At 49.8% G+C, this 24,019-nt stretch overlaps 1 protein-coding gene across 2 annotated transcripts in view; it reads left to right on the top strand.

Moving 5' to 3' along the window:
- tbrg1 (transforming growth factor beta regulator 1) overlaps positions 1-23,618 on the top strand; it is a 78,690-nt gene extending 55,072 nt beyond the window's left edge. For both annotated transcript variants that reach the window (XM_052041545.1, XM_052041543.1), the window contains 4 exons: positions 852-949; positions 2,947-3,057; positions 12,412-12,554; positions 19,937-23,618. In XM_052041545.1, coding sequence (XP_051897505.1) covers positions 852-949; positions 2,947-3,057; positions 12,412-12,554; positions 19,937-20,097 — 513 coding nt within the window. In that variant the 3' untranslated portion in view covers positions 20,098-23,618. The remainder of the gene's footprint in view (positions 1-851; positions 950-2,946; positions 3,058-12,411; positions 12,555-19,936) is intronic.
- Positions 23,619-24,019: the final 401 nt, after the last annotated feature.

Consider the following 24,019-nt stretch of genomic DNA (forward strand, 5'->3'; position numbering starts at 1 on the left):
ATCACGGCCAATCGCATCCTGACCCAATCACAGCCAATCACAGCCTGACCCAATCACGGCCAATCACAGCCTGACCCGACCATGGCCAATCACAGCCTGACCTGACCACGGCCAATCACAACCTGACCCAACCACAGCCTGACCCAATCACAGCCAGTCACAGTCTGACCCGACCACAGCCAATCACAGTCTGACCCAACCACGGCCAATCACAGTCTGACTCGACCACAGCCAATCTGAAATAAAGACAAAACCTGCTGAAAAATCTCAGCAGGTCAGGCAGCATCTGTGGAGGCAGAGGGATGGTCGATGTTTTAGGTCGAGACCCTGCTTCAGGGCTGAGAAAGAGAGAGGTGCAAGTTAACCTTCAGTAGGAGGACTAATGCAGGGTCTCGACCTGAAACATCGACCATCCCTCTGCCTCCACAGATGCTGCCTGATCCGCTGAGTTCCTCCCGCAGCTTGTTTTTTGCTCCAGATCCCAGTATCTGTTGCCTCTTGTTTCTCCATTGAGCATCTTGGTCTGTGTGATGTGTTGTTGATGGTAATGTGGTGGGACCCGCTCAGCAGGCTGGAGTTTATGAGCAGGATAAGAAATATAAGTTCAGTGCCTCTGGGAGTGCTCTCCAGGGAGAGTGTAAAGAGTGTACAGTGCTGGGAGGGTCCACCAGGAGACACCTGTCCTGAGGTTCTGGTGCTTCACACGCAGTGTGTCAGGTTTTGCCTTTTATTACTGCACTGGGACCTCTGGCAGTGACAGGCAGTGGTACTCACATGCCCACACTGTGTTTGGAAACACTGTGTGAATTATCTGTCTGCAAGGGTGTTGACTCAATTTTTATGTTCAACAGTTTGAGATTACTCCTGAAGTTGACCCTCAGAACACACTTGTTTCATCTTCTGCGTCAGCCTGTCACGCCAGCCTGTTGGAAGCCGTTGCCGCAGCAGGGTGAGTGTGGGTGACTGGTCCTGTGCCTGGGTGCCTCAGTTGTTGACTGTTCTGTCTGGAGTTGGTTCTGAGCAGCTGCTGGATGCTGCAGCACTGTGATGTGCCCCAGTCTCCCTGGATATTGGGGTGACTCCGTTACTCAACATTCCAGTATGAATGTGACACTGACATCCCTGTTGGGTTGTTTGAGCTGGTATTTAGAACTGTGTGTGGCACGCTCAGCCGGAGACACAGCGATGGGCTGCAGAAACATGGCATGCTGCTGTGAGACCTACGCCCCTCGTGCTTCTGTTCTGCCTCAGTGGTTCCCCGCTCACAGACTGCAGCTCCAGTGTGGACACATTATGGCCGTGTGGGTTCAGAATTGACTTGCTTGTAGAAAGCAGAAGGTTGTGCTGGAGGGAGTGCATTCAGATTGAAGGCCTGTGACTAGTGGTGTCCCTCAAGATCGGTTCTGGGACCTCTACTTTTCGTAATATTTATTAATGACTTGGATGAGGGGGTAGAAGGGTGGGTTGCCAAGTTTGCAGATGACTCAAAGGCTGGTGGTGTTGTGGATAGTGTGGAGGGCTGTCGAAGATTGCAGAGGGACATTGATAGGATGCAGAGCTGGGCTGAGAAGTGGCAGATGGAGTTCAATCCAGAGAAGTGTGAGGTGGTACACTTTGGAAGGACAAACTCCAAGGCGGAGTACAAGGTAAATGGCAGGATTCTAGGTAGTGTGGAGGAGCAGAGGGATCTGGGGGTTCATATCCACATATCCCTGAAAATTGCCTCACAGGTGGATAGGGTAGTTAAGAAAGCTTATGGGATGTTAGCTTTCATAAGTCATGGGATCAAGTTTAAGAGCCGCGAGGTGATGATGCAGCTCTACAAAACTCTGGTTGGACCACACTTAGAGTACTGTGTCCAGTTCTGGTCGCCTCATTATAGGAAGGATGTGGAAGCATTGGAAAGGGTGCAGAGGAGATTTACCAGGATGCTGCCTGGATTGGAGCGTATGGATTATGAGGTGAGACTAAGGGAGCTAGGGCTTTAGTCATTGGAGAGAAGGAGGATGAGGGGAGACATGATAGAGGTGTACAAAATATTAGGAAGAATAGATAGAGTGGACAGCCAGCGCCTCTTTCCCAGGGCACCAATGCTCAATACAAGAGGGCATGGCTTTAAGGTAATGGGTGGGAAATTCAAGGGAGATGTCAAGGAAGTTCAAGGGAGATTTTTCACCCAGAGAGTGGTTGGGGCGTGGAATGCACTGCCTGGGGTGGTGGTGGAGGCTGATACGTTGGTCAAGTTCAAGAGATTGTTAGATAAGCATATGGAGGAAATTAAAATAGAGGGATATGTGGGAGGAACGGATTAGATAGTCTTAGGTGTGGTTTGAAGGTCAGCACAACATGGTGGGCCTGTATTGTGCTGTATTTTTCTATGGTTCTATGGTTCTATGAATTTGTTGCCACAGAGGGCTGTGGAGGCCAAGTCATTGGGTGTATTTAAAGCAGAGATTGATAGGTTGTCGACTGGTAAGGGGGTTAAGGGTTACGGGGAGAAGGCCGGAGAATGGGGTTGAAAAAAATCAGCCATTGTTGAATGACAGAGCAGACGTGATGGGCCGAATGGCTGATTTCTGCTCCTATATTTTATGGTTTTATGGTCTTATGGACAACGAGAAATCCTATGAAACCACTGGGGCATCTCCTTGCTGTCGACAAGTGGGGATATTAGTACTGGGTAATGAAGAGACATCAGAGTTATGGTGCAAGGTCAGAAAATGCAGGAAAATCTCTGTGGCTCAGGCAGCATCTGTGGAAAGAGAAACAGTTAATGATTCACGTCTGCCACCCCTTGTAAGAACCTGTGACCTTTGGTTAGTGCAAGATGCTTTCTAGTATGGGACACACAAAGTCACCTTAGTCCTGAACTTTGTTTCTGTATATTGTCATGAACAGAGAGGGGCAATTTATTTTTAAATGTGTTTCTGTTTTTTCTTTACCCAGAGGAAAGCCGTTCATGAACCTGGTGCCATCTGGAGCAGATTTCTTTGGCTTCTCTCACCCCACCGTTCGGAACCTGATTCAGGGCTGCCCTGGTGCACGGAAGTGTCTCTGGTAAAGTTCGAGCAACAAGGTCCACTTGCATGTACACACTGCCGTGAATATAGTCACCTTTCTCTAAGTGCTGCAGCCACACACTGTGTCCTGTAGGGAAAGCAAAGTGGTGTTGGGTGTGGGTCAGAGAGGAGCTCACTCTGATCGAAGTACGGAAACAGATTTAGAACGCATGTTTGAAAACTCACAGTGTGAAGTGAATAAGGTCTTGTAGGTACAATAGAATGTGTGATCTCGGACTAGTTGTAATAGCTGAAGCATGTCTCAAAGATGTGGGATTGGACGCTTCCAGGTTACAAGGTGTTTGGAAAGGTTAGGGAAGGAAATTGGCAAAACTGAAGAAGATCCAATAGACCACAGAATGGCACTTGGAAAGGCGGAAGTTGATCAGGGACTGTCCAAAGTCGAAGTCCAGTTTATTGTCACATGCACAAGTACATGTGTGCACAGGTGCAATGAAAAACTTACTTGCAGCAGCATCACAGACACATAGCATCAGAGACACAATGTTCACAAGAAAAACATAAATTAAACATAAATTAGACACAATTTTTGCAAGAAAGAACGCAATTAGATCAAAAAAAACAAAGTCCATTGTAGTGCAAAGTGGTCACAGTGTTGCTAAACTGTAGTGATTAGGGTTGTGCCGGTCGGTTCAAGAACCGAATGGTTGATGGGAAGTGGCTGTTCCTGAACCTGGTGGTGTGGGACTTAAGGCTTCTGTACCTCCTGCCCGATGGGAGCTGTGAGAAGATGGCATGGCCCGGATGGTGGGGATCTCTGATAATGGATGTTGCCTTCTTCAGGCAGCACCTCCTGTAGATACTTCCAATGGTGGAGAGGGATGTGCCAACCATCGGTAGTGTCTACAGGAGGTACTGTGCTGAGTCCACACAACTGTATTTGTGGGATATCCTGCCTCTCTAACTTGATGGAGGTTTTTGGAGAAGTTACAAAATACTGTATATTGATGAGTGTGGCTGATGTCGTCTCATGGATTTCAGTAAGGCCTTTGACAAGATCCCACATGAGAGACTGGTCCAAAAGGTTAGAACATGGGATCCAACACAAGATAGCAAATTGGAATGCAAAATTGTTAATAGCAGAAGGGGATGGTAGAGGGTTGTTCTTGTAGCTGGATGCCTGTGACCAGTGGTGTACCACAGGGAACGGTGCTGGGAGCCCTGCTGTTTGTTGTATACATTAGTGATTTGGATAGGAACGTTGGAGGTGAGATTAGTAAGTTTGCAGATGACACAAAAATTGGTGCTGTTGATAGTGAGCGGGCTAGTCTTAGGCTGCAGAAAGATACAGCTCTGCTTGTGAATGGCAGATAGAATGTAATCCGGATAAGTGTGAGGTGGTGCACATTGGGTTGGACATACACCATGAATGGTAGGAATCGAAGGAGTATTGGTGAACAGAGGGACCTCTGTGTACAAGCCCAAAGATTCCTGACGATGGCAGCACAGATGGATAAGGTGGTGAAGAAGACATATGGGCTGCTTGCCTTCATCATCCGGGGTGTAGAATATAAGAGCATTGAGGTTGCGGTAGAACTTTATAACACTTGGGTCCCAGTTAGAGTATTGTGTGCAGTTCTGGTTGCCACACCATAGGAAGGATGTGATTGCATTGGAGAGGATGCAGAGGAGGATCCCCAGGATGTTGCCTGGGATGGAGTGCCTCAGTTATGAAGAGAGACTGGATAGGCTGGGTTTGTTCTCCCTGTGGGGAGAAGGCTGAGGAGGGACCCGATGAAGGTATACAGAATTTTGTGGGGCATAGACAGGGTGGATAGTGAGAAGCTTTCTCCATAACGGAGCCATCTGATACTGGTGCGCGTGGGTTTGTGAGGAGTAAGAGAGCTAGAGGTGATCTGAGGAAAGGTTTTTTCACCCAGAGGGTGATTGTGACCTGGAACGCATTGCCTGAGGGGGTGGTGGAGGCAGATGCTCACAATATTTAAGAAGTATCTGGATGAGGACTTGAATCACTAAGGCCTAGAAGGCTGTGGACCGTGCTGGTGTATGGGATTGGGCTTGGTGGGTACATGATGGTTGACACGGACATGGTGGACCGAAGGGCCTGTCTCTGTGTGTATGCCTCTATGACCTGAGGACAATAAACTGACAGGTGAGGTTCAGCACAGATAAATGTGAGGTAGTGCATTCTGACAGGAAAATCCATGAGGTCACCTTATGTGGAAGGTATCAGACTAGGGGGAGAGGAACAAAGGGATCTCAAAGTACAAATACAGCAAGTAGTGCAGATACAAGCAAACCAAGCACATCGTTTACTTCGAGAGGAATAGCCTTCAGAAGTAGAGATGTGGTAGTAGCTGTGTCATGCCTTGGGCAGACCACCAAGAGCCCGACTGTGCTCTGGTCACATTGTGAAAAGGTCGTAGAGGCACTGGAGAGGGTGCAGAGATTCGCAAGGACGGTACTAGAAATCTGAGGGCGTACACGGCAGGAAAGGACGATGAACAGGCTGGGTTTCCCTTCTCTTCACTAAAGGAGGCCGAGGCATAATCCGACAGAGGTTTTGAAAATTATGAAAGGAATTGATAGTCGACAGAAAGAGAATGTTTTCACTTGTGGGGAAGAACATAACTAGAGTTCATTGCTCTTCTTGGTAACTGTCTAATATCAACAAAGAGTGGTGAGAATGTGGAAGGGGTTCAGTTGAACAGCATAGATTCATTGTAGAGGAGGCTGCTCGTGGATGAGGGAGAGGGAAACAGAGGGTCACACTGATAGATATAGCTGGAGAGAGGAGTCTCTTGTGGAATCAGCATAGAGTGGATGGGCTGAATGGACTGTTTGCGTGTTGTACACCCAGTGCATCCTGGTGGATAGAAGTGGCAGTACTCATTACTGGACATGTTACAGTGTGGGAGCAGGAGGAGGTCCTTCTGAGGTCAGCTATTGAATCCATTTAATGAGAAAGGAAATATCATCCTCCTGGGGAATTCTGTAGACAACCAAACAGTGAGGGAGACAGAGGAGCTAATCTGTAGGGAAGGTGTTGAAATGTTGGGATCTCAGGGGAAATCAGTTAGCACAAAGGTGACTGGAACAATGTCTGAGAAAAGGGCAGAGGTGGGGTGGGAGGGGGGTGGGGGGACTTCCCGAGATTAGTTTTACAGGACGTGGACCTCACTGCAATGTCTGTCGTTCATCCTTAAATGCTTGGAGTGAGAAAACAGTTAAGGGTCACACATCAGTGGGTCTGGAGTTAAGCTCAGCTGTACTTGGTGAGGACTGGAGATTTCTTTCCCTGATGGGCATTAGTGAAGCAGATGAGCAGATGGGTTTTTACAACAACTCGGTATTTTTATGGTTAATACTATTGATATTAGCTCTTTAATTCCAGATTGATTTTATCCCGCGAGTTTACGCCATGGTGTGATTTGAACTCAGTCCCCTGGATTAGCGGATCATGCCTCGAGTAACTGAAACCTTGTGCTTCTGTACCCAGAGCTCAGGTGCTCAGGACACCTCCATGGTCAGAATGTTTCTGACCCAGTAAGGAAGGATGTTGCTGTGTACCCGGTGACTACCTGTGGGGAACATTTGGGAACATTGTGTTGTGAGCTTTGGATTGGTCATGGAACATAGACCATAGAGCACAGAGCACAGAACAGTACAGCACAGGAACAGGCCATTCGGCCCACCATGTTGTGCTGAACTCACTAAACTAGTACCATAGAACCATAGAACCATACAGCACAAAACAGGCCCTTCGGCCCACCATGTTGTGCCGTCCATCAAACCACCCTCACACTATCTAAACCTTTCCTCCCGCATATCCCTCTATCTCACATTCCTCCATGTGCCTATCCAACAAACTCTTGAACCTGTCCAACGTATCTGCCTCCACCACCACCCCAGGCAGTGCATTCCATGCACCAACCACTCTCTGGGTAAAACACCTCCCCCTGACATCTCCCCTGAACCTCCCACCCATAACCTTAAAGCCATGCCCTCTTGTCTTGAGCATTGGTGCCCTGGGAAGGAGGTGCTGACTGTCTATATCTATTCCTCTCAATATTTTATATACCTCTATCATGTCTCCTCTCATCCTCCTCCTTTCCAGTGAATAAAGCCCTAGCACCTTAAGCCTCTCCTCATATTCAATATGCTCTAATCCAAGCAGCATCCTGGTAAATCTCCTTTGCACCTTCTCCAACACCTCCACATCCTTCCTATAATGTGGTGACCAGAACTGAACACAGTACTCTAAGTGTGGTCTATCTAGAGTTTTGTAAAGCTGCATCATCACTTTGCGGCTCTTGAACTCAATCCTACGACTTATGAAAGCTAACATCCCATTGGCCTTCTTAACTGCTCTTTCCACCTGTGAGGCAACTTTCAATGAACTGTGCATATGAACCCCCCAGATCCCTCTGCTCCTCTACACTGCCAAGTACCTTGACATTTACCCTGTACTCTGCCCTGGAGTTTGTCCTTCCAAAGTGTACCACCTCACACTTCTCTGGATTGAACTCCATCTGCCACTTGTCAGCCCAGCTCTGCATCCTATCAATATCCCTCTGTAAGCTTCGACAGCCCTCCACACTATCCACAACACTGCTGATCTTAGTGTCGTCCGCAAACTTACTAACCCAGCCTTCCACCCCCTTATCTAAGTTATTAATAAATATCACAAAAAGTAGAGGTCCCAGAACTGATCCCTGCGGGACACCACTAGTTACTGCCCTCCAATACGAGGGCACTCCTTCCACCACAACCCTCTGCTTTCTACAGGCAAGCCAATTCCTAATCCACACAGCCAAGCTTCCCTGGATCCCTTGGCCTCTGACCTTCTGAAGAAGCCTACCATGAGGAACCTTATCAAACGCCTTACTAAAATCTGTATAGACCACATCCACCACACTGCCCTCATCCATCTTCCTCGTCACCTCCTCAAAGAGCTCTATCAGGCTTGTGAGGCAAGATCTTCCCTTCACAAAGCCATGCTGGCTGTCCCTAATCAGTCCATGATTCTCCAGGTGTTCATAGATCCTATCCCTTAGAATCCTTTCTAACAGCTTACCCACCACAGACGTAAGGCTCACCAGTCTGTAATTCCCTGGACTATCCCTACTACCTTTTTTGAACAAGGGGACAACATTCGCCACCCTCCAATCCTCCGGTACCATCCCTGTGGACAATGAGGACTCAAAGATCCTTACCAGCGGTTCAACAATCTCCTCCCTCGCCTCTCGAAGCAGCCTGGGGAAAATCCCATCAGACCCCGGAGATTTATCTGTCTTGATATTATTTAACAACTTCAACACATCCTCTCTCTTGATATCTACAACCTCGAGAACATTACCCCTACCAGCACTCCCTTCCGCGTCATCAAGACCCCTCTCCTTGGTGAATATCGAAGAGAAGTATTCATTGAGAACTTCTCCCACTTCCGCCGCCTCCAGGCAAATTCTCCCACCTTTGTCTATAATCGGACCTCCTCCTACCCTTCACGTGCGAGTAAAAAGCCTTGGGATTCTCCTTAACCCTACTAGCCAAAGCCTTTTCGTGTCCCCTTCTAGCTCTCCTCAGCCCTTTCTTAAGTTCCTTCCTCGCTACCCTATATTCCTCACGGGCCCTGTCTGAACCTTGCTGCTTATACCTCACGTATGTTACCTTCTTCTCCCTAACAAGTCGTTCCACCTCTCTCGTCACCCACGGTTCCGTCGCCCCGCCATTCCTTCTCTGCATTAATTAAATGCTTAATTAAACCAATCCCTTCAGCCTACAACGTCCACATCCCTCCATTCCCTGCACATTCATGTGTCTATCTAAGAGCCTCTTAACTGCCTCCATTGTATCTGCCTCCACCACCACCCCGGCAGCGCATTCCAGGCACCCACCGCTCTCTGTGTAAAAAAAATCTTGCACGTCTCGTTTGAACTATCCCCCTCACCATTAATGCACACCCTCTGGTAGAGAGAAGCAAGAAGAACTAAAGTGGGACTTCTGACCTAGAGAGGGCTAACTAGAGAGGGGGATGAGAGGGGACCCAGGGAGGATAAAGTATGTAAACCGGTGACAACAGGTGACCTTCACAGGAGAAATGTTCCAGGTGCAGGTTAGTGTGCTCCCACAGGGTGAAAGGTAAGGAGACGAGCTGGGCTCCTGGATAACGATGATGAAAGGAAAAGGAACAGTGTGTGGCTGATGTCGGGTGAAGAGGTGTTGAGAGAACCAGACTGACTGCAGTAACCTCAGAGTGAACACGTAAAGGAAAATAAGAGGAGTAAGGAAAGGAGGGTGAGGAGGGAAAAGCAGTTAAGGTAGAGGGGAATTCAGAGGTTCCTTTGGTGAGTGAGCAGAACGCAGCAGCCAGTGTTTGGATGGAAGTGACCAGGGGTAAGCATGGGGTCACGAGCATCCTTTCCCAGTGGAGAGGATGCCGCTACGGGCTCAGATGGGGAGGTAGTGGAGACAATGGGGGGGAGGTGCTGGCCGTTAGTTATCCCTCCCACCCTCCACTGGGCTCAACATCTGGCCAGCAGCTGTCAGCCAGCTGTGACTGGCCTGTGTAGCCCAATCGGATTGCCCACCTTCATTGACAGGTAAATCAGGGAAGTGTCCATTCGTTATTTCACCATTATATTTTAAGAACCATAGAACCATAGAACAACACAGCACAATACAGGCCCTTCAGCCCACCATGTTGTGCCGACCTTCAAGCCACTCCTAAGACTATCTAACCCCTTCCTCCCACATATCCCTCTATCTTAAATTCCTCCATATGTTTATCTAACAATCTCTTGAACTTGACCAACGTATCAGCCTCCACCACCACCCCAGGCAGCGCATTCCATGCACCGACCACTCTCTGGGTGAAAAACCTCCCTCTGATATCTTACTTGAAATTCCCACCCATAACCTTAAAGCCATGCCCTCTTGTATTGAGCATTGGTGCCCTGGGAAAGAGGCGCTGGCTGTCCACTCTATCCATTCCTCTTAATATTTTGTACACCTTTATCATGTCTCCCCTCATCCTCCTCCTCTCCGATGTGTTCCATAACACTACTGCTTATTTCCCTTCCTTCCATATCCACGATGCCAGTTTTCTGAGTAAATACTGATGCAAAAAAACTGTTTAAGATCTCCCCATCTCCTGAGGCTCAACACATAGACAACCACTCTGATCTTCCAGGAGACCAATTTTGTCCCTTATTATCCTTTTACTCTTAATATACTTGTAGAAACCCTTTGGGTTTACCTTCACATTATCTGCCAAAGCAACCTCATGTCTTTTTTTTGCCTTCCTGATTTCCTTTTTCATGTTTTCTTATATTTTCTATACTCTTCAAGTACCTCATTTGCTCCTAGTTGCCTATACCTGATATACACCTCTCTCTCTTTCTTAACCAGAGCACCAATATCTTTCCCCGACCTCACACCTCCCCTACTCCTCCCCACCACCTCTCCCCCCACCTCCCCTCCCCCCTCCTTTCCCCTCTTACCCCTCCCCCACCTCCCCTTTTCCCCCCTCCCCCACCTCCCCTTTTCCTCCTCCCCTTCCTCCCCTCCCCTCCTCTCCTCCCCTCTCCTCCCCTCCCCCCTGTCCTCCCCTCCCCTCCCCTCCTCCTCCCCTACCCCCTCCTCCCCCTCCCTCTACCGCCTCCTCCCACCTCCCCTCCTCCTCCCCCCTCCCCCTACCCCCTCCTCCCCCCTCCCCTCCTCCTCCTTTGATTTTTGGGGATGTGAGACAACGTTTCTTACCCATCCCCTATTGCCTTGAGAAAGAGGGGCGCACGGCCTTGACCTGCCGGATCCTTCAGACGATGATGCCCCCACGGCGCTAGTGGGGCAGGAGATCCAGGAGTTAAACTCAATGATGAAAAGGGATTGGCGATGTTTTGGGAAACCTGCATGTGGTGGCGTCCCCTTGCCCCTGCTGCCCTTGTCATTAGGGGTCAGGTCGTGGGTTGCAGAGTTGCAGTTGGAATGGTATCTCTCCAACTGTACAGCATTCACTGAGAAGTGCCCCTCCCATGGTGCGGCACTCCCTCAGTACTGCCCCTTTTTTTTTAATAATAAACGTTTATTCACTAAAAGTACTACAAAAGACAACCAGTGTTAATACACCACATCTAATACAGAAAAGAGAAACTACGCAACGACATACTACGGTAGAGAATGCAAACTAATATTAACGAAACACACACGCGACGCTACACCCGTTAACGCGACACGCGACACTTCAAATAAGAATCGCGTTCGTACCGTCCACGACACACGCGATCCCTTGAGGGGCCCACCGAGCGCGGAACTCGGCTAGGGTGCCCGCGGAAACCGCGTGCTCCCTCTCTAAACGCACCCGCGCGTGCACGTAAGCGCGGAAGACGGGCAGGCAGGCCGACCTGCCGGGACCCTCGGCCACCCGCTGACGCGTCCCGTGGATGGCCAGCTTGGCCAGGCCCAGCAGGAGATCCACCAGGAGATCCGCCTCATGCCCCTCCCCGCGCCGCACCGGGTGCCCGTAGACCAACAGCGCCAGGCTGAAGTGCAACCAGAACTTAAGCAGCAGCCCCCGCAGATACTCGAAGAGGGGCTGCAACATCAGTATTGCCCCTCCCACAGTGTGACCCTCCCTCAGTACTGCTCCTCCCACGGTGTGACCCTCCCTCAGTACTGCCCCTCCCACAGTGTGACCCTCCCTCAGTACCGCCCCTCCCACAGTGTGACCCTCCCTCAGTACCGCCCCTCCCACAGTGTGACCCTCCCTCAGTACCGCCCCTCCCACGGTGTGACCCTCCCTCAGTACTGCCCCTCCCACGGTGTGACCCTCCCTCAGTACTGCCCCTCCCACGGTGCAGCACTCCCTCAGTACTGCCCCTCCCACGGTGTGACCCTCCCTCAGTACTGCCCCTCCCACGGTGCAGCACTCCCTCAGTACCACCCCTCCCTCAGTTCTGCCCCTCCCACAATAGGACAGTCCCTCAGTACGACCCCTCCCACAGTGTGACCCTCCCTCAGGACTGCAACAGTGAGAAATAGAAGCAAGGGAAGGACTGTGTGTGGCTCTGTACGTGGGTCTGTGGACTGTACTGTGTATGGGTCTGTGGACTGTGCGTGGCTCTGTACGTGGGTCTGTGGACTGTACTGTGTATGGGTCTGTGGACTGTGCGTGGCTCTGTACGTGGGTCTGTGGACTGTACTGTGTATGGGTCTATGGACTGTGTGTGGCTCTGTACGTGGGTCTGTAGACTGTACTGTGTATGGGTCTGTGGACTGTGTGTGGATCCGTACATTGACCTGCCACCTGCTCTCTGATGTCTGAGCTTACTTTGAACAAGTAGAGTGTCAGGATCTCGTTGTGTCCCTGCAGTTACCGCTGGGTGAAGTTTGAGGTGTGTCGACCTGGAGACGGCCGGGTGCCCCATGCATTGCCCGAGGATGATGCTTCTCTGAACTTTGAAGCCCTGAGGCAGCAGCTTTTTGAGGAGGGGCTGAGCAATGAGTCCAGATCAGGTAATTACACAGTGATGTGCTGGGTTCAAAATCTTAAGTAATGATAAAAGTGCTCATGTCAGCAGTATCTGCGGAGAGAGAGAAAAACGGTATTCACCAAGGAGAAAGGTGTGGTGGGTAGTGAGTTCAGGCAGGGTACGTTGATTGTCTGCACCATCTCTGGACCATTAAGGAGGTGGAGGTGTTTGATATCTTGGAACGTACAAAGTTTGATGCCCTCAGGGCTGATGAGATCTGTCGCAGAACATTGTGGGAACCAAGAGAGGAGATTGCTAGGACCCTGACAGACACTTTTGTACCTTCGTTAGCCACAGGTCAAGGGTTAGCTAATGTTGTTCCTGTGTTTAATAAAGGCAGCAGGGATAAGCAGGTAACTACAGGCTGGTGAGCCTTTTATCAGTGGTAGGGAAATTACTGGAGAAAATTCTAAGGGGCAGGGTTTCTGTACATTTGGAAAGGCAGGGGTTGATCAGGGATAGACAGCATGGCTTTGTGCAGGGGAAAGCCTATATCATTCACTTGACTGAATTTTTCGAGGAGGCAACCAAGGAAATTGATGAAGGCAGGGTGAAAGATGTTGTCTATATGGACTTTAGGAAGGCATTTGACAAGTTCCTGCATGGTAGGCTGGTCCAGAAGGTTAAGACACATGGGATCCAAAGCAGGCTGGTTAATTGGATCTGACTTGGCTTGGTGATAGCTGGCAGGGGGCAGTGGTGGAAGGATGCTGTTCTGATTGGAAGTCTCGGGCCAGTGGTGACCACAGGGATCGCTGCTCGAAGCTGTTGTTTATGATATATATTAACGACTTGGATGTAAATCTGGACGGGACGTTAAGTAGGTTTATGTAAGTTGACGTGAAAATTAGTGGTGTTTTATGGATAGTGAGGAAGGCTGTCTAAGGCCACTGACTCCTCCTGATCATCAAGCACCCATTTACACTAAGTGCCATTTTATTCTCCCCACATTCCCTTCAATCCCACCTCCACCCCTGAGATTCTGTCACTCACACTCAAAGGGTAATTTTCAGCAGCCAATCACCTCCCACGTTTGGACCCAAACTGTGAACGGGTGTGAGGCTGAGTGGTCCAATTGAAACCCAGACTGGGTGTTGGGGAGTAAGTGGTGGTTGACAGCACTGTTGCCAACACCTTCCCTCACTTTGTTGATGATCGAGGGTGGACTGTACAGCGGTAGCTGGCCAGATCGGATGTGTCCGGCATTTTGTTAACAGGACGTATCAGGGTTATTTTCCACAAGGTTGGGTAGATGCCAGTGTTGTAACTGGACTGAAGCAGTTCTGCTGGAAGTACAGCTAGTTCTGGAACGCAGTCTTCAGTGATGGGACGTGGTCTGGTCCCCAACTTTTACAGTTTCTCAGTTTCTTGGATCATGTGGAGTGAATTGAATTGGGTGAACACTGGCTTCTGTGACTGGGGATCTCAAGGAGGAGGCCGAGGTGGATCACCCAGTTATCATTGCTGGTGGAACTTGGTCCCCGAACATCTCTGCTAGCACTGAGTGAGAATGTTCCTGGAGTCTGCTCCTCCTGTTTAATTGTTGGGCTGATCCATTCATCATGAGCTTGTTCAGCTCTATCCATTGCCTCCTGCTTTCGTTCTTTCACACGACATGTGGTCCCACATTCAGCTTTGCTAGGGTAGAGCCTCATCATTTTAGGTCCCCTGGGTGCTGCCCATCTGCACTCCTCGTTGAACCAGGGTTGACCCCTGCCGTGACGGTCATGGTAGAGCTGGGGAGTTGCTGGTTACACATTGTGGGGAGATTTCTGCTGCTGCTGATGGTCTGTTGGGTATCCATGAGGCACTGTTTGCAGCTGCCAGATGTGTCCCGTCAGCTAGGGGAGACTCTCCTCGGTGCAGTGGTCACTTCTACCACAGTTTTCCTGAGCAGCTGAATCCAGCAGATGTGTGGTTCAGCACCCACCCCGTTCCATCCATGGAGGTGCTACCGAGCCGTTCTTCGTACGTTCCCTGCCCTCGCTAGTCTCAGGGCTTCGTCCCAGCATTCTTCAGCGCAGGTGGATGGCAGATGACGACCGGCTGGAGCTTTCTTTACCCGTCTTTGGCCCGTTGCCACGAAACCGCAGGGTCTGGACTAGACGCTGAGGATTCCCAGGGCTGCTCCCCCCACCTGCTGCCCTGTGAGGTTGAGGTTTCCTGCCATTGGGACAGCAGTTGTGACGGAGGAGTGTGACAGGGTGAAGGAGGTACCGGCACGTGGGACTGTTCCGTGACTGGTCCGTGGGACACCCTCAGCCCCCCGCTGCTAGTGAGGAGGTCGTTTGTAGATCCGGTTGAAGCTTTCTCACGCCCACACTTGGTGCCCGGGTCAATGCCAGATGGACACTTCAAGGGGCATTGTAGAGTGAAGCACACTGGTGGGTAGCAGTCACTGTTGGCCAAACTGGGTACAGATGGTAGGTCTGGTAATGTTCTGGTCATTATTGCTGCTGACAAGTTTGGTTTTAAGTTATTAATTAAATTTAAATTCTATAGATCTCCACACTGTTAGTCCAGGCTTCTGAGTTACTAATCCAGACATTTAACTGTTGTGCAAGCCCCTACAAGTGTGGCTCTTCACCAAGGTTATTGGGACAAAGGAGTCAGTCAGACTTTCAGCGATGCACGACGTACAAAAAATGCCCCCTTCAGTTCCACGAGGGCCAATAATGTTCAGGTGTGGGGAAGCTATTGAACCAGGGAGGGCATCATGTCAGTGTGATCTTAATCTGATCCAGTGGCCTACTCACCTTCCTGCAAGTTGTATCACAGCCAGCAGCGGAACTCTTGCTGGAGGTGAGTCTCAGACCTTGTGTGAAACATCTCAGCACGTAGCGGTCCCATAGAGCTCGTGGGGTTGGGGGCTGGGGGGTGTGGAGGGATCCAGTTGTACTGACCAGTACTCAGTGCACCTTACCAATGCAGGTGGTGAGCTGACCAGAAGATACGGGTTTCTGCCCAGTCCTGGGGTGATGTGAATTCATCGTCCCCGTGGGTAACTGAGCACACAGCTGCTGGTGTACTGACACTGTGGGAGGGGTTAGAGCTGGTTCCCCTTTGCCCTGCATTGTTTCAGTGATTGCGCTGCCCTGTGTTTATATCACATGATTTTGACATTTCTCAGACTACTGCACCCACAGAAGCGACACCAGATCAGGGGTGCAGAATCCTGACTGACACCAAGTGCACTGCTTCAGCCCCTGTGGGTGACTTCACTGTTGCCCTACTCTGCCCCACGGGTTCCTCTTCACTTGTGTTTATGCCTCAGAGAGTCATTACAGTGTAAAAAGAGGCCGCTCGGCCCATCAGTCTAGGGTGGCTTTGTGTGGAACAGTCCAGGCAGTCCCATTCCCTGCTGTTTCCCAGAGCTCTGTGTTTGATCCAACTTCCCCCACACGCACCCCCTCCTACCTCCTGCCTCCCCCCATCCTCCACCCTGCGGGTAATTCTGAGTCATTACCACTCACTGACCCACGATCGGAAACCTCAGGGGCTCAGTCCCTCTGCCATCAGCCAATGGCAACAATTTTTCTCTCTGTTGTAATCTTGTATCACATCTCCCCAAGGAGAACAGCCCCAGCTTCTCCAATTCAACCCGTCCTCACAGCTTTTCTGGTAAATCCCCTCCGTGCCTTCTCAGTGAGGTGGAAGAACTGGATACAATATCCAAGCTACAGCCTAATCATCGCTTTGCAAGGGTTCAGCCTGTGCAGCCCTGCTGTGAGGACATTGGTCCGAGACACAGCCCGCGCTGGGACACAGCCCGCGGTGAGACACAACTCGCTCTGGGACACAGCCCGTGGTGAGACACAGCCTGTGCCGGGACACAGCCCGCGCTGTGACGCATCCCACGCCTTCTCAAAGTCAAAGTGGAGTTTGTTATCATCTGCATAAGTACGTGTACACACAGGTGCAATGAAAATCTTACTTGCAGCAGCATCACAGGCACAGAGCATCATACAAGCAGCATTCACAAGAAAAATGTAAATTAAACATAAATTATGCACAATTTTTACAAGAAAGAACACAATTAGAATAAAAAAAAACCAAGTCCCTTTTAGCACAAAGTGGTCACGGTGTTGCTAAACTGTAGTGATTAGGGTTTTGCTGGTTGGTTCAAGAACTGAATGGTTGAAAGGAAGCAGCTGGCGGTGTGGGACTTCAGGCTTCTGTACCTCCTGTCCGATGGCAGCTGCGAAAAGGTGGCTTGGCTCGGATGGTGGGGATCTTTGATAGCATCTCCTGTAGATACTACCGATGGTGGGGAGGGATGTACCCGTGATGTATTGGGCTGAGTCCACTCCTCTCTGCAGCTTCTTACGTTCTGCCCCAAGACTCTGAAGCCCTCCCTCCTGCATCATGCCCACCAACCTCTTATCTTCCTGTTTCTCCTCTCACTGGCGTGTGGTCCAAAACTTACCACCACCCAGGTCCTGCTTTTTAACTTCCTCCCTTGTCCTAAAGTCTGATTGTCAGAACTCCACTCCTGCTCCCTCCATGTCACCAGGACTGATAAAGCCACAACTGGCTCTGTCTCCTTACCCTGAAGAATATTCTGCACCCTCTCTGAGACCCTCTATCCTGGAGCCAGGAAGGCACAGGCTCTGCAGTGCCAGAATTTGACCGGTAGTTCACATTTTCATGCAGATGCAGATTATTTGATTTTCAAGTAAAAACACAAAATGCCAGAAACACTCAGCAGGCCAGGCAGCATCTGTGGAGAGAGAAACTGAGATAATGTTTCAAGTGTGAGACCTTTTGTTAGAACTGAGAAAGAGGGACACAGTAACAGAGAAGGAGGGGTAGGGGTGGGTAGGGGAGAGGGAATATCCCTGACAGGTAGATTGTAGTCCCTACCTCCCCCATCATAGCCTCAGAGAAAGCTGCACTTGACTTCTAAGTATTGACTCTGTCATTGTTCTTTGTGGGTATCTTAATGAATTTTCTTCAACTTTCTGTGAGGGTATCTGGTTTCAGAATTTCTACCAGCCTTATCTCTGATATCTTTTTTGCAATTAGTTCTGAATGAAGTCTTTGAATCGTAAGATCTTGCAGCAGTTACAGTGTGCTACAGCTTATCCAGCTGCTGCCTCACCGCTCCAGTAACCTAGCCTCAATCCTATGGAGCTTGCACGCTCTCCCCTCGACCACGTGGATTCCCACTGGCTGCTCCGGATTCCTCCCACATCCCAAAGACATGCAGTTTGGTCGGTCAATCGGTCACTGTAAATTGCCCCTCATGTGTAGGTGAGTGGTAGGATCTGGGGGGATCTGAGGGGAGTGTGGGGAAGATAAAACAGTGTGGTTGGTGTGCCGTGGGGCCTGTTTATCAGCTCGATGGGACTCTATAACACAAGGAGACACGAGACTGCAGATGCTGGAATCTGGACCAAAGGAAGCAGTTGTTGGAGGAACTCAGTGGGTCAAGCAACACCACACATCTCACCCACCTAATCCCCTCCGCCATTTGGTTCCCATTATCAGCTTCCTTACTGATCAGCTTCCAGTGATTCCACCAATATTGTGGACAGATATGAATGAAAATATCACTCTTTTCCATTCCTTACTTGTTCAAATTCCTCCCACTGCTTGTTATAACTTTGAAGAAACCTTTAATTACTACCAGCTGACTGAATGATCTACGTTGGACCGAGACATCCACATCTCACCCCAAGGTCTGCGAAGGACCTGTTTCCCAGCTGCATAACTCGGTCTCCACTTTCTGCAGTCTGCAGAAATTTTGCTTGATTAGAGCTCCTGTAAATGTGAATCATTGAGTTTTATGACAGCAGTGTTTTCATGTAACCTTCCACGTTCTATTGCTTCCTACTGACCGTTTTTCTGATGACGATCGATGTAACTGCTGCTGCTGTGTCCCTTTGTTTGTCCCTCAGACAACATGAATCTTCAGTTTACACCAAACCTGCAGCCCTCTCCCTCCTGTGAGCCAAGTAACCTTCACGCATTGCTCTCATCTCGCATGTCCTCCGGGCCACTCGTATACCAGTAGAATTTGCAATTTTGGTCTTGGTGTTGGTTTATTGTTGTCACATGTACCAAGGTTTAGTGAAACACTTTGTTTTGCATGCCATCCATATGAGCACATCGAGGTATCGGTACATCGAGATAGTATAAAGGACAAGCAGTAACAGAATGCAGGATGACAGAATCACAGCTACAGAGAAAGTGCAGTGCAGGCAGACAGTAAGGTACAAGGTCATGACTAGATAGATTGTGAGGTCAAGAGTTCATCTTCAACATACAAGAGGTCTGTTTAAGACTCTGATGACAGCGGGGTAGAAGCTGTCCTTGAACCTGGTGGTATGTGTGTTCAAGCTTTTGTATCTTCCACCCAGTGGGAGGGGGGAGAAGAGAGAATGCCCGGGGTGGGTGGGGTCTTTGATTATGTTGGCTGCTTTCCTGAGGCAGCAAGAAGTGTAGACAGAGTCCATGGAGGGGAGGCTGGTTTCTGTGATGTGCTGAGCTGTGTCCACTCTCTGCAGTTTCTTGTGGTCTTGGGCAGAGCAGTTGCTGTACCAAGCTATGATGCATCTGGATAGGATGCTTTCTATGGTGCATCGATAAAATTTAGTGAGGGTCAAAGGGGACATGCTGAATTTCCTTATCCTTCTAAGGAAATAGAGGCACTGTGAGCTTTCTTGACCACAGTGTCTACACGGTTGGACCAGGACAGGCTATTGGTGATGTATACACTAAGGAACCTGAGGCTTTCAACCATCTCCACCTCAGCACCATTGTTACAGACAGGGGCGTGTGCACTGCCCCATGACATCAATGACCAGCTCTTTTGTTTTGCTGACATTGAGGGAACGGTTCTTTTCCCCTCAGTAGAGTGAGTAGGTGGGTGCAGCCTGGGAGAAGGTGGGAGAAGCAGCAATGGACTGGTACCCTAGATGGTACTCAGAGCATTAGGGAATGGAGAGCGGCAGGTGTTGGAACAACGCACAGGGGATGGTGTCGGGTGTATAATGGAGCGGGGCAGTGGTGGGCTGGGGGTTGGAGTGATGGGCTGGGGATAGAACAAAGCAGAGTTTGCTCAGTGACAGCTGTGGGGTTAGGGTGGGGGTAATGGTGAAAAGCATTATGGAATGATGGGGTGACGGCTGAGGCGGGGATGGGAGAGTTGTGGGATGGGGAGGTATGTTGACGGTGTGGGTGGGGGTGTCAGGCCGGTGAGGGGTGGAGGGAGTGGAGATCAGCTCAGTTACTGGGGGGAAGGAAAGCTTGTTGTTGGGCAGAGAGTGGGTGTGATGGTGGGATTGGACGTGGTCACACGGGCAGGGATTTGCATGAACGTCCGATGGCTCTTCGCTTGACATCGTTGTCATTTGATTACAGCTTCACTGGAATTAAATCGGAGCCTTGTTTCCCAGCAGCCTTCGTTGCCACAGCTGCCATCTCCACAGCAACCAATTACCTCAGCGCAACAGCTGGTGTCATCACCCGCTCCCCAGAACAGCCCGACGAAGACCCTCGGCCACGATGAGCTCCGGCTTTGACTGTGGACCCCCTGCAGGGAAGGGTGACATTAACGTCTGGCACGTGGACAGATCTAAACCGATGATAAAGTTTGATAAAACTTCGGTCCTGTTTGTTTCTAATTTATTCCTGTGTGTCGCTCCGCTCACCGTCCGTCTGCACTGGAAGTCCTTCGTCGGCCTCAGCTTGTCCCATTCCAAGTGCTCGCAGGGAGGTGATGTTCTTTTGTTGGTGGGGACAGTGTGGAGGACCTTGGGCTGTGCTGGCTTCCCCTTGAATGCAGTACCAGACAGTGTGCTGATGAAGGAACCCAGGCTCAGAGGGGCAGGCGACAAAACATCCGCCGTCCTCTGTGGCGTCCAGTGGAGCTGTTGAGACGTTAATCTGCATCTGCAACATCAGTTACAAACCCTTCTCACACGGGCTCCCGCTCCCCAGGGGAACCAGGATCCCATGGGAAGGAACATTTCTGAGTGTAGGTTGTTTCAGGCCATGGTGAGGATGTAGCTTCCTCTGCCCTCTGAACATACAAACGCTTCACACCTTTACCTCAGTTTTTAGATGTTAAAGCTCTTTGAGGGGGAAGTTCAGGTTCCCACATTTTTGTCTGGAGAAGTGCTTCCTGACGTTCCAGTCTGGGGAAAAATGTCAAGATCTCTGGTTCTGCATCATCCTCCGGCCGTCACTGGGGATGGGGACCTGCTCTGTGTGTGGACAGTCGGGCTGGATCACACCGCTCTTCCCAACCCATGTGACAAGCACAACATGGCACTGTGGAGGTGTCACCCAACAGGAGTGGACTGGAGAGGCGGTGGGACCTGGCCGGTCTGTCCACACATGGAGCAGGTCCCAGTCCCCAGTGATGACCACACTCACTGTCCCAGCCCTCAGCACTGACCAACTGTTCCACTCTCCCCATCCTCCCAACACCAGACCCCCACCCACAGCCCCCCCACACCGAGCCCGCCATCAGTCATGGCTGCAGAAGTTTGCGCCAGGTTCCCAGAACAGCGGGTGCCTTTTCGAAAGTGCAGTGGGGCACATACCCTGTGAGTGTGTGGACTGGGGGACCGAGACCGCTCGAATGAGTCAGTGCCCTGCCAGGTGCTGTTACCGGGAGACCACTGTAGTCCCACTGGGACTCTTTGAAAATCATGAGTTTAATGGTGCACCGTGCCATAACTTTGTGCATTGTAATTCAAAAAAAATTTCAATTAATATAATTTTTAAATAATTATTGTTTTACTTCAAGATTTTATTAAAGTTGTTTTATTTCTTAGAGTTTTATGTATTTCAATTTTTACCTTGATTTTGTCTGTAGAATGTCTAAAATATTGGTTGAAAATTGTGCTCACCTTTTCTCTCTGTGGGAGTTCTCAAATGATCGGCAGCCTGACCAGATTCACTCCGACTCAGGACAGGCACAACTTCCCTGTCTCCGCAGCCTCTGATCTGTGGGAAGGCCACCTGCAGTCTGCACTTCCACTGGAGACAGGCTCCATGTTCATTGTTGTCTTTTCCGATGTGTCCAAGGAAAACCCAGAGATCTGGCCAGCAACCGGAGCTGTATACCATGACAAGCTGAATCCTCCTGCAGAGAGGTGAGGAGGTGCAGAAGAAAACTTGTTGAGATGATAAACATGGCAGAAGCACTCGAAGATGCCAGCCTGTAAAGGTGTGCAGAGTGAAGGCAGAAGCAGGAGAGCAGTGTGTTGGGAGGGATGATCGAGGGATGATCCAGAACCCCCGAGTCTATGCTGACCATCAACGGAAGAATGTTCAAAGGTGGGTGTTTTGGGTTGTGGTTTGTTGAATGAGTTCAGGGTGCGGGAGACTTCTCAACATCAGGACTGGACTGTGGGCTTGGTTTTCGAAATGACCAGGCATGTACAAGTGCTTCAGGGGCAGAGGGAGGGATTGCAGAATGGTCCAATGATACAGTTACTAGACCAGGAATCAGGCCTGGATTCACAGTGCAGAGACATGTTCAAACCCCACCCCAGCAACTGGGAAATTTGAATTCAGTTCATTAAGCAAGCTGGAATTGGAACCTTTGGAATAATCTCGGGATTGTAATGCTTCCTCTGTTGTCTCCGAACTCGATTCTGTGCTTGGAGACGCAAGAGGCCACAGCTGCAAGAAACATGGAGCAAAAAACAAACAGCTGGAGGAACTCAGCGGGTCAGGCAGCATCTGTGGAGGCAGAGGGATGGTCAACATTTTGGGTCAAGACCCTGCATCAGGACTAGAGTCCGTCCTTGTGGCAGTAATAGAGACCTGTCTAACACACAGCAGGGTCAGGTACTACAAGGGGTGAGGTGGTATTAATTGAAGGAGAATATTTCAGTGGTGGAGAGAGGAAATCCCACAATTGGCAGAGGCAGTGACCAGGGGAAAAGGAGATTGGCCTGAAACGTTCTCCCTCCACAGGTCCTGCCTGGCCTGCTGAGTGTGTCAACATTTCTTGTTCATTTTTTAGATTTTTAGCATTTTTCATGTATTTTACACATGGATTATAAGGGCGGAATCTATTTGGTTAGAGTTAAGGACCCACTAGGGGTGAGATTACATGATTGACACCATTCTATAGGCCCCAATGCGGGAAGGGAAAACTTCTGGGAAATTACAGATGAGCAGAGGGGAGTTCACCTGTCCTAAATTTAACTGGGATCAGGGGCAGAGGGGGAGAGGAATGTTTCAAGTGTGTTCAGGAGAACTTTCTTGGCCTGTGTATTTCTGGAGGAAGCTGGAATTGCTGGACTTGGTTCTGGGGAATGAGACAGGCCAAGGAAAGCAACTATCAGTGGAGGTACATTTAGGGAGCAGTGGTCACAGTATTGAGGTTTAGAGAATGAATACGGAGAAGCTATGGACCACCGTAAGATAAAAGAAGTCAACTGGTTTCAATGGGATGGGAACAGATCTGATCTGGGTACTTTGAAATGAGATTGACCAGCAAAACTAGTTGAGCAGTGGGTGGCCTTTGAGAAGATGGTTTGGGTACAGTCTGGGGACATTCCCGTGACGGAAAAGTGAAGGAAAATTAAACCAGAGCTCCTTGGATGACTGAAGAGATGGAGAGTAGAACAAAGCAGAACAAAAGGGAAGATCAGATGCAGGATAGATGTTCCTGATGGTAGGGGAGGCCGGGGCCAGGGGTCACAGTCAAAGGTTAAGGGGCAAACCACTTACGGCAGGGATGAGGAAGTTCTCTCGGAGGGTGGTGAACCTGAGAAGTTTGCACCAGAGAAAGCAGCTGAAGCCAAATTATTAAATCTATTCAAGAAGATGTTCTAAGCTGCAGAGGGATCAGGGGATATAGGGAGAAAACTGGAACGGGGGACTGAATCTGGGTGATCAGCCATGACCATGTGGAACGGTGAAGCAGGCTCAGAGGACTGAATGGCCTAGTCCTGCTCCTATTTTCTAATGACTGAGGTTGTAACACAGGAGAACAAGGCCGACTACAGAGAGTTTCAAGGAAACTGAGAAAGGAAATGGGAGGGACAGGGAGTGGGTGTGAGAGGCGACTTGGTGGCAATGTAAAAGGAAATCCAGAGGTGTTACAGACCACGTGAGTAGTGTTAGAATGACGTGCCTCGCCGCCTCACCTCGCCGCCTCACCTCGCCGCCTCACCTCTTTGATCAATCCATAATCAACAAAGAAACAGCTATTAATTAAAGAAGGTTAATACAATCAAAAGTGGTTTTGTGGAAGGTAGATCATGCTTGACAAATTTGCCGGCGTTCTTTGAGGGTGTAACAAACAGAGTTGATCGATGGTGTTACGGACTCAGTGAAAGTCCCTTTAAGATAGAGAGTGTGTGTGTATGTGTGTGTGGGGCGTGCTTACGTCAATAGAAGATGAAGGACGTAATGATGTTGTTGAAGAAGTTAGAAGAAGAAGAGAGAGAGAAGGGAGAGAGACACCAGCCTGCTAGT

The sequence above is a fragment of the Pristis pectinata genome, chromosome 30 (genome assembly GCF_009764475.1).
Source record: "Pristis pectinata isolate sPriPec2 chromosome 30, sPriPec2.1.pri, whole genome shotgun sequence".
NCBI lineage: Eukaryota > Metazoa > Chordata > Chondrichthyes > Rhinopristiformes > Pristidae > Pristis > Pristis pectinata.